Source organism: Neophocaena asiaeorientalis, unplaced genomic scaffold (assembly GCF_003031525.2).
Source record: "Neophocaena asiaeorientalis asiaeorientalis breed wild unplaced genomic scaffold, Neophocaena_asiaeorientalis_V1.1 scaffold87, whole genome shotgun sequence".
Classification (NCBI taxonomy): Eukaryota; Metazoa; Chordata; class Mammalia; order Artiodactyla; family Phocoenidae; genus Neophocaena; species Neophocaena asiaeorientalis.
Genome location: NW_020175432.1, coordinates 5913377 through 5923625, shown reverse-complemented (window position 1 = coordinate 5923625; position 10249 = coordinate 5913377). Strand labels below are relative to the sequence as shown.

Sequence of the window (10249 nt, the reverse complement as noted above, 5' to 3'; positions counted from 1 at the left end):
CGGCGCCTGCCACTTCCTGGGCGGATGCATGGTCTTTTTCGGCCTGTGCCCGCTGTTGCTGGGCTGCGGCATGGCCGTGGAGCGCTGCGTGGGCGTCACGCGGCCGCTGCTGCACGCAGCCGGCGTCTCGGTGGCCCGAGCGCGGTTGGCTTTGGCCGCGCTGGCCGCCGTGGCCTTGGCCGTGGCGCTGCTGCCATTGGCGCGCGTGGGCCACTACGAGCTGCAGTACCCGGGTACGTGGTGCTTCATCGGTCTGGGCCCGGCGGGAGGCTGGCGCCAGTCGTTGCTCGCCGGCCTTTTCGCCGGCCTCGGCTTGGCCTCGCTGCTCGCCGCGCTCGTGTGCAACACGCTCAGCGGCCTTGCCCTGCTGCGCGCCCGCTGGTGCCGCCGCTCTCGACGGCACTTCCCGGCTGGAGGCCCTGACAGCCGCCGTCACTGGGGAGGGCGCGGACCCCGCCCGGCCTCTGCCTCGTCCGCCTCGTCCGCCTCGTCCGTCGCTCCGGCCTCCGCCGCCCCCGGCGGCTCCCTGGGCCGCGGCTCAGCGCGGCGAGCCCGTGCCCACGATGTGGAGATGGTGGGCCAGCTCGTAGGCATCATGGTGGTGTCGTGCATCTGCTGGAGCCCCCTGCTGGTGAGGGGTGCACATGCCCCTCCAACCCTGCTCCCTCCCACGCCCTCCGTGACCTCTCCCACCCTTTTCCATCCTGGGATACCTGGGTCCTCTCTCTCTGACCCAGCCAGGGCACTGCCCCCTCGAGGCCCCACCTGCCAGAGTCCACCCTTTGCCCTCTTCCTCTGACGTCCCACTCCTCCTCCCAGTCCCCGTATCTTACTCCTTCCTGGGGTCTTTGTAGTTCACCCGACCCAGGCAAGGTTCTCCTCCAACCCCACCCACCTAAGTGCTTCCATTCCCTAGCTTCCTTCCACCATCACCACCCCTTTTCTCTTCTCCCCTTCAATCCCCTGTCCTTTGGGATACCTGGGACTTCTTTCCTGCCCAAGCACACACCCACTGAAGGCCTTTGCTTCTGCCACGGTCTCTAAGGCTCCCACTTCTTCTCCCCTCTCCCCACAGCTCCTTCCCAATTAGATTCCCATTTACCCTCCCCGTGACGTTCCGTCCATCCTCACAGCCTCCTTACCTTCAGACACTCTCCCATCCATCTCAGCCCTACCCTTCGCCGGTGCCCTTTTCTTACACCACCCACCGCTCACACTGTCTTCTCCCACAGGTGTTGGTGGTGCTGGCCATCGCGGGCTGGGGCTCCAGCTCCTTGCAGCAGCCGCTGTTTTTGGCCGTGCGCCTCGCCTCGTGGAACCAGATTCTGGACCCCTGGGTGTACATCTTGCTGCGCCGGGCTGTGCTTCGCCACCTGCTTCACCTCCTGCCTTCAAGGGCAGGTGCCAAGGGCAGCCCCGGGGGGCTGGGCCTAATGAGGAGCGCTTGGGAGGCCAACTCGCTGCGCAGCTCCCGGCACAGTGGCCTCAGTCACTTCTAGGCGCGCCCGGCGGCTAAGCCAGACCACCCGGGGCCGGCCTCTGGTCCGCAGCTCGGAGACTTCGGGGAATAAAAGCTTTTTGCGGACAAGCCCAGGGCGGTGCGTCCCGTCGGGGCTGCAGCACCCTCGCGGCCGCGCGGGAGCGGCAGAGGTGCTGTGTACGCCTCCGGGGTGTGCAGTTCCGGGACTAGCCACGCGAGGGCGTGGAGACGCAGAGCCGGAGTCGCAGGAGCACGCGCACAACGCCGTGGCCGCAGTCTTGGGGCGGAGGCTCGGCTGGGAGCAGAGTGGGAGGGTTGGGGGCCGCTTTTCGCCCCTGCTAACGTCATGAGTGACTCCCGCAACCATTCGCTCATTGTGGCCCTGAGCTCCCACACACAACCCCAAGTCCCTACCCTGCAAACTACACCCCATCACTGGCCTCTAACCCCGAAAGTTCCTCAACACAGCTCCAAGCCCCCTCCCACGGCGGCCTGCCCATGATCCCCACCACAATAACAGCCCCGAGTCTCCACCAGCCCTTGGCCCCCTTCAAACGATCCCCCACCACAATCCAGGGCCTCTCCCCATCACTCCCTACGCCGCCGGCCACCCATCACATCCCCTCCCAACTCTCCCCACCTCCAAGCACGCCCCCCACCCCCATTACTGCACAAGAACGGACGGAGATGCATGGATAGAGCAAATCCCAAAGGCCTTTTTAAAAACTGACAGCTCGGTGGGGGCAGAAGTCGGGGAGGGGGCTAGCAGCCCCCGGCCACAAAGTCGAAGTCCCGGAAGGCTGCCTGCTCTGTGGCCGTGAGGGGCCGAGCGTCACGGGGTGGGCTCAGCGTGGGGGCCTCCCCTGTGAATTCCTCGTCGAAGTTGCTGACATCAGTGCGGCCCGCCAGCGTGGGTACGAAAGGCGGCGGCAGGCGCCGGGCCAGCAGGGCATCCCAACCCAGTGTCTGCAGGGCAGAGAGGGGAGAGGTCAGCAGGGGAGGCTCAGAGCAGAGCGCAGGAAGGCTTTGCTCCTTGCACCCCGTCTGGCCTTGGATCTGTGGGGATCAACACAGGAAGTCACAAGATAGAGGGAGGGAAAGTGGCGGGCCTGGGGGCTCAGGAAGGATCACCGTATGAGTGGGGGGAGGGGCCTGGGCTCATACACAGGGCAGTGCTCCCCGCCCCCACCCCGGCCCCAGGCCAGCCTGGAGTGGATGTGGGTGTAGGAGGGCCAGTGAGGGTAAGGGAGGGGGAAGGAAAGGCAGGCAGGTGTCAAGGGGAGGCGACAGTGTTGGAGGTGAAGCCACTAGGTCTTGGGTTGGGGGGATGACTGGGTCCTGGGAGTGGGGGACCTCACCCTGAAGAAAGGCTGTTTTTTCACATCCTCTGCATCCCTCTCGCTGGATCCCAGCCTCCGCTCTGGATTCCTCCGCAGCAGCTGGGGGGAGGGAGTTCTGTGTCAGTGTTCCTCTTCCCAGTCCCAGAGCCACGCCCCTGGCCCGCCCTAAGTTGCGGGGGTCCTCACCCTGCGCATTATGCCGATGGCTTCAGCTGACAGGAAGCGGGGGTAGCGAACCTCATCGTTGACAATGCTGTCAAATACCTCCTCCTCATCATCCCCTGGGAACGGGGACTGGGGACAGGAAGAGCCAGGGTGAATTAGGCCCCTCTGGCCACACCACACCCAGCTCCACCCTGGGCTCCCATTGCACTTTTACAAGGCTCACCTGGGAGGGTAAGTACCCCAATTTACAGATGCAGAAACTGAGGCTAGGGAGGCAAAGCCACCTGTCCTCAATCAGACAGCACATAGTGGAGGCCAATTCTGACCCCCCTCTCCCCCCACCGGGTATATACAGGTTACTGGGGACAGGCAGGGCGGGGTGGCCTGGGGCCTCACCTCACCGACCAGCATCTCATACAGCAGCACACCCAGCCCCCACCAGTCCACCGCCCGAGTGTACGATGTGTCCGTCAGCACCTCAGGTGCCAGGAACTCCGGGGTCCCGCAGAAAGTGCTGGTCCGGTCCCCATAGCCCATCCCTGGGGGCAGCAGGGCCATGTGAGGTTATGGGGGAGGTCACAGCTCTAGCCCAGCCCAGCATGGGGTGGTCCAGCCAGCCAGCCCCGTCCCAGGACCAGGGTAGGGGATAACCCAGGTAAGGCTGGGGAGTCCACTCCCTCCCCTCTCTGTCTAAACCCCAGAGGCCAGTCCCTCAGATCCCAGTCCCCCGCCCCCGCTCATCACCCTCCTTGCAGAGGCCAAAGTCTGCAATCTTGACATAGCCCTCGGTGTCCAGGAGCAAATTGTCCAACTTCAGGTCCCTGTGGGGGAGGGGATGGGAGGATGTAAAGAGGGATGAGTGGGAATCTGGGTCCTGCCTGAAGCCTCAGGGTCCCCCAGTGGGCAGAGCATGCATGCACGGGCATATGCGTGCGCGCACACACAGACACACCTGTAGACAATCTTGTGTTCATGGAGAAACTGCAGCCCCAGCACCACACAGGCCGAATAAAAGCTGCAGAGAGAGGCTGGTGTGAGGGAGCTGGGCTTCCAGGAAAGGCAGAGGGTCACATAAGGCTCCCACATCCTCAAAAGCCCCCCATTACCCAGGAGCTGGGGGCAGGCAGGGCCTGTGGGTGGGGGTGTGGGGTGGGGGACTAGGCTCACACGGCGCGGGGCTCCGAGAACACATCACTGTGGATGTGCAGCATCAGGTCCCCGCCGGCCGAGTACTCCATCACGAAGCACACGTGCTCTGGTGTCTGGAAACAGCCAAACAGGTTCACCAGAAAGGGGTGTCCCGCGCTGGTCACAGCCGCCAAGATCCGCTTCTCACACATCAGGCTGGGCAGGATGGGGGTGGGGCAGGGGTCAAAGACTACAGCAGCTCCCTACCACCAACTCGCCCACCCCCTAAGAGTCCTCAATCATCAGATGTTTGTCAAGGGCCTTGCATGGCTGTGCACACTGGGACAAGCTGCTTAACACTTCTGAACATGCTAACCAGGCACCCAGAATCCATCCATTGTCCTAGTAACAGTCCTAGTAACTTCCCTTTGGGAAACCACCAGAGGGACTGTTATTTCCCTTTGGAGCACCCCATCTCCCTGGCCAGGAACTGGCCCACAAAAGGGCAAGCCAAGCCAATGGGGCTCAATCTCAGGATTTCTGCTGGAATTATTAAGGAGGAAGAGCTAAAGCTTACAGATGAGCCTTAAACTGCTAGGGTGGGGGGCATCTCTGTCCCTGTGAGGGGACTGCAAGCAAAGCCCACACAGACAAAAGCAGAAGTGAGAGATATCAACTGAGCACCTGTGTACAGCCATGCCTGAAGGTAGTCCACCCCTGGACTTTCCTGATGCAGAGCAATGAATTCCTGTATTTGCTTAAGCCTAAATTGGGTTCCTGGTTAATAAAAGGATGTCAAGAAGATTGGGGACAATCTCAGGTATCTACAGGGGGCAGGGCACTGTGCAGAACGCTCTAGAGTCATCCTCTCATTCATTCCACCCGGCAACCCTGCAAGAAAGGCATTATTACTCCCCTTTTCTAGAAGGGGAGCCTGAGGTTCAGAAGGGTGAAATGAACTCCCTAAGGTTTCTAAGCACATCTGTAGCAGAGGGAGGATCTGAACTCAGGGTCCTGACCCCAGTACAATGGCACCGTTAATAGCACAGGCTTCAGAACTTGAGTCCCTAAGTTCAAATCCCAGACCTGCTGCCTACTGCCTATGTGACCTTTGGGCAATTTGGTCAAACTCTCTGTGCCATCAGCAGAATGGGGACAATAACAGTCCTTACCTCTTAGAGCCGTTGTGAGGAATTCGTTACTAAATGTAAAGCACACGGTGGGTGCTTTCTAGGAGTCGTTATTATTGTAAGTATTGGGGGTGGCCAAAAAGTTCGTTCGGGTTTTCCTGTAATACAGAAAACCCCGAACGAACTTTTTGGCCACCCCAATACTAGCTTAATAAGTCCAAGTGACTGTTACGAATCACTCTCACAGCAACTCCAAGGAGGGGACTGCTCTGTCTCCCATTTCCCAGAAGACCAAAGTTCTCAGAGGGCCTGAGCAGGGTCCCCACCTCTCCACCTCGTCTCGGGCCACAATGTCCCCTTTCTTCAAAGCCTTGATGGCAAACAGCTCCCCGCTGGGCCGGAATTCGGAAAGCAGCACCTGGAACCACAGTGGGCAGGGGTGGCCTTAGTGGCCAGTCCAAGGACCTGGAGGTCTGGACCCCCCCAGACCCCCAACTCCTTGCCCCCCGCCTCACCTTCCCAAAGTGACCCCGGCCCAGCACCGCCAGGAACTGGAAATCCTCGAGGGTCAGGGGTGACTTCCTCAGAGGGCTGTGGAAAGAGGAGGCTGGTGGGGAAGGGACAGTGGGCAGGGGTGGTGGGTGGTGGCCAGGGGAGGGGTGTCACCTGCACAGGGTGGGGCCTGGGATCTCCTGGGTCTCTGAAGGCAGCTCAGGAGTGGTGGTAGTTTCCTGGATCAGAGAAGTCTGTGGCAGACAGAGGAGGTCAGAGTACAATAACCCATAACCACAATAGCCACCAAGGCTCTTGTCACCGATGTGACCTCACCTCTCCTCCCCCACCCCTCCTCACTCAATCCCCCTTCAGCCACACTGTTCCATTCGCTGTGCCCTGAACACACCAGGCATGTTTCCACCCCAGGACCTTTGCATGGGGCTGTTCTCTCCACCAGGAACTCTCTTTTCCCAGCACCTGCACTGTTCCTCCCTCACCTGCTTCAGGCCTTTATTCAAATGTCACCTTTGAAGGTGGCCAGCTGACCGCCATATTAAATAACTAACAGAAGCTCCAACACTCCCTGTCCCCTTTCTCTGCTTTATTTTTCTTCCCAGCACATTCTACGCTGTATTTTATCATTTATCTACTTATTCCCTTTACTGGTATTAGGGAATACCACGGAGTGACCTAATTCTTTACATCATAAGCATATATAACTTTGAGAAGAATCAAAATTAATAATTTAAGTGGGAAAAATTTACCTACTGGTCCATCATTCTCCACTATAGAGACAGTTCTAAAGATTCAATCAGCGCAAACAGGTATACAGTAGGAAACACAGTCCTCTCCTGCCCCAGCTGCCCTCCCCAGAGCCAGCTGCTGTTCATGATTTCGTGGGCACCTTTCTAGATGTATTTTATACCATTCAAGCATTTTGGTGGACGTGTGTGAATGTCCATCATAGATGTCCTGGGCTGGAACTCCTAGGTCAAGGTAATGCCCATCTTTTTAACTCAGCCAGCTGTGCCCTCCGAAGGAGATGCAGTGATTCACATGCTTTTCCTGCATCCTCCCCAGCGTTCAATGTTATTCAACTTCTGTATTTTTTTTTTGACCAACTCATCTAATTTAATGAGGCATCTCGTTTTAATTTAATGCCACGAAGCATATTTTATTGTTTCCATTTTTTTAGAAAATGAGGTATAAAATGCACTCGGTGAGGTGGGCAATGGAAAGAGCTCTCACATACGTATCTACCCAGATGCCCGTCGCCTAGACCAAGGGTTGGTAAACTCCATGCTTTGTACAGTCTGTAAACTAAGAATGATTTTTACGTTTCTAAAGGGTTGGGGGAAAAAAATCAAAAGAAGACTAATAGTTCATGATCCATGAAAGTGACAGACATTCGGTAAGGCTTCCTGATACACAGCAACACCCCTTCACGTCTGCCTGTATCAGGTGTGGCTGCTTTCTACGAGAGCAGCATTGACCAGTCATCACCGTGACCTTCTGGCCCACAAAGCTGAAAATACTGCCTATATGGCCCTTTCCAGAAAAAGTGTGCTGACCTCCGACCTAGATCAAGATGCAGAACATTTTTATCATCTTTGCCAGGCTCTCTTGTGTCCCCCCTCCTATCAATAAACCCCCACCCAGAGAAAACCACTAACTGGGCTTCTGTCATCGACGTGAGTTGTAAATGTGATCATTTTACAGGGCAGTATATACTAAACACAGAGAGGTGACGCTGCTTGGCGTGAGTCACACAGCTAGGAGGCAGCAGAGCAGGGACGGGACCCAGGTGGCCTGGGTCCCAAGCTCATGTTTTTATCCGGGATAGAGAACAGGACCCCGGTTCTGGCAGAGGTGTGCTGTGTGTCCTGGGAAGTTCCTGGTGATCTCTGGGCCTTGAGTGGCAGTGGAGGTCCCCTAACACTGCCCAGGCCAAGGGGGAAGCTCACCAGACTTGATGGGCTGGAAGGAGGACCCAGAGGGCTCTTCTGGGGTGAGCTGTCCAAGTCAACCCCGAGGTTCAGCTTCTCCACAGATATGTCGCTGCAGCAAAGGGAAGAGGGTGCATCTAAGACCTAGCATTCCGGGAAGCAACCAGAGGCAGCCGGAACTCCGGGGCCCTCCCTCCTTACCCTGTGGACCGAGCCTCGGGTCCTGGAGAAGCCCCAGGGCTGAAGGTGCCTGTGGCAGTGGCATTGGGGATGAGCCTGCGAAGCAGCCGCACCCAGGTGGCCACGTCGATGTTCATCTGCCTAGCGCGCTGAAATGCCTTCCCTGGGGAGACGGGGGCAGGTGTCACCCTCTGTGACACTCCCGGGACCCCTGGTCTCTCCCCTGCCCCAGCCCATCCCCTCACCTTGCTGCTTGGAGAAGATCTTCTTCTGCCGTCGGAGCCGCGGTATCCTCTCAATGACAGGGTTGCGGAAGGTGACCTGAGGGAGGGGCTAGCGTGAGGACCCTCGCCCACCTCCGGGCAGCTTGGTGGGGAAGCCCTTAAGATCATAGGTGTGCACGCCCATATGTTTCGGGGGTTCTGATCGCTGTGGCATTGCGTCCAACCACAGAGTAGTATGCATCGTATTAAGGGGTCATAAAGCCAGTCCATCCTTCGACAGGACCACCTCCTGAAGTGCCACCTTGAAAAGGCAAGAAGGAGGCAAGCAGGCCCTCCTCCAGGGGTGGGGAGTGGGTCTGATCCAACGAGATGTACATACAACTCCAGCAAACAGGTCCTACACTTCACCTAGTGTCCCGATCGCCCGAGTGTGGTCCCCGACCAGCAGCATCAGCATCACCTGGGAACCTGCTGGAAGCGCAGATTCTCAGCACCGCCACCCCAACCTGGACCCACCGAGTCAGAAACCCCGGCGGTGGAGCCCCGAAGTCTGTGTTTCAACAAGCCCTCCAGGTGATGCTGGCGCCCACCCATGTGGGGAAACCACTGGCCGAGTTGAATTCTCCCGACTCCAACGCATCTTCTAGAAGGTGCTGGAGTCACAGAACTGTTGTGGCTTTATGGGTGTCCAATCTGGTCCCCTCTAGCCACATGTAGCTATTTCAATTAAGTAAAATGAAAACGTCAGTTCCCCCAGTCACACTAGCCACACTTCAACTGACTAGCAGCTACTGTATTGGATGACACAGATATGGAACATTCCTACCTACAACAGAACTCAACGATTGTAGGCTCACTGACAACAGAACTGCAGAAAGTCCTACAGGCTGGTGCTTTGGGGAGAACAAAATAGAATGTTATAAGTAAACCTTGAAGGCAAGAAGGACTGCCTCAGAACTTGTCCCCCTGGCCACCCACCTCTATCGTCCACTTGGGTTTTGGACAGTCTTCCTAATAGAAGAATAGTTTCGTGGCCCTACCATCTGAAGTCTGCCCTTCTCTGCTCCTTTCCTTCAGGAGTCCTCGATTATGAGATCACATAAGAATTTCCACCTGGACAGTAAAACAGCCCTTGAATATTTTAAGAATTTTTCTAGATACTTTTTCAAGAAAAAACTACGTGTTGGGAATTAGTGAAAATTTACTAATGTTTTTTTAATTTTGAAAGCACTTTTTAGTGAAAACTTAGAGTAATATATATTTGGTCTCTGGTAACCAAGGAAAAGCTTCTTTCAGGTTAATCTTTAAACTCACTTGAACCCAATGACTCACTTGATATTTATCCCACTCCCGAAAATAGGGTTCATTATACAGCTGTATTTTATACTGTGCATTGTGAACTGTTTCTCTTTCACATTTCTGATCTCTTTCACATGGTCTGATCTTCTGGCAAAGAGAAGCGGTATTTAAAAATCTAAGCAAGTAGCAAAAAAAACAAACAAATTTCCTCCTGGGTTTAAGGACATGGGGAGACACACACATACACACACACACACACGTCTACATATATACAAAAAAACAGGACACATGTATATGTTAGGGGCAAATTGAAAGAATTTTTGAGGATGATTCTGGTTAAATGAGGGCGCCAGTGACTTTCTTTCTCTGTGGCTCATTTCCTCCGCTATCAGATGTGACTAATAATGGTCCTGTTTGCACTGGGTGATTGTGAGGACTAACAAGTCAATGCCAGTACAGCACTTCGAACAGGGCCCAGCCATACTACAAGGGGTCAGCTAGGAATGTTATTTAGACTATGGGCTCTTAATCAGGGGACCCTGGCCATGTCTGGAGACATTTTTGGTTGTCACAACTTGGAGCGGGGGTGGGGGTGGGTGTCGCTACTGGCATCCTGTGGGTGGAGGCAGGGGGTGTTGCTCAGCACCCTGCAGTGCACAGGACGGCCCCTGCAACCAAGAATGATCCAGCCCAGATGTCCATAGTGCCAAGGGTGGGCTACCCTGATTTGGACCCTAACCCTGACATCACTGTGGAAGGAATCTCTCCGCTCAGCTGTGGCTCTGGTGGCAATCTCCGTAATATGTTGCTAGGTTTTGCTTTTCTTTTCTAGCTTAACAGAATTTTGTTTTTTTTTTTTTTT

The 10249-nt window shown here is 56.1% G+C and overlaps 2 protein-coding genes across 5 annotated transcripts in view; one reads left to right on the top strand and one right to left on the bottom strand.

The window, feature by feature from the left end:
- The window catches only part of PTGER1 (prostaglandin E receptor 1), a 3154-nt gene extending 1566 nt beyond the window's left edge, over window positions 1–1588 (top strand). For both annotated transcript variants that reach the window (XM_024767322.1, XM_024767321.1), the window contains exons 2-3: window positions 1–631; window positions 1233–1588. The exon at window positions 1–631 is cut by the window's left edge and continues 316 nt beyond it. In XM_024767322.1, the coding sequence (XP_024623090.1) occupies window positions 1–631; window positions 1233–1499 (898 nt within the window). In that variant the 3' untranslated portion in view covers window positions 1500–1588. The remainder of the gene's footprint in view (window positions 632–1232) is intronic.
- Window positions 1589–2176: 588 nt separating this feature from the next.
- The window catches only part of PKN1 (protein kinase N1), a 23600-nt gene continuing 15527 nt past the window's right edge, over window positions 2177–10249 (bottom strand). For all 3 annotated transcript variants that reach the window (XM_024767318.1, XM_024767317.1, XM_024767319.1), the window contains 13 exons: window positions 8110–8185; window positions 7886–8027; window positions 7703–7796; window positions 5910–5989; window positions 5759–5834; window positions 5570–5661; window positions 4153–4329; window positions 3938–4000; window positions 3730–3806; window positions 3382–3524; window positions 3007–3114; window positions 2839–2919; window positions 2177–2446 (listed from right to left, as the gene is read on the bottom strand). In XM_024767318.1, coding sequence (XP_024623086.1) covers window positions 2243–2446; window positions 2839–2919; window positions 3007–3114; window positions 3382–3524; window positions 3730–3806; window positions 3938–4000; window positions 4153–4329; window positions 5570–5661; window positions 5759–5834; window positions 5910–5989; window positions 7703–7796; window positions 7886–8027; window positions 8110–8185 — 1413 coding nt within the window. In that variant the 3' untranslated portion in view covers window positions 2177–2242. The remainder of the gene's footprint in view (window positions 2447–2838; window positions 2920–3006; window positions 3115–3381; window positions 3525–3729; window positions 3807–3937; window positions 4001–4152; window positions 4330–5569; window positions 5662–5758; window positions 5835–5909; window positions 5990–7702; window positions 7797–7885; window positions 8028–8109; window positions 8186–10249) is intronic.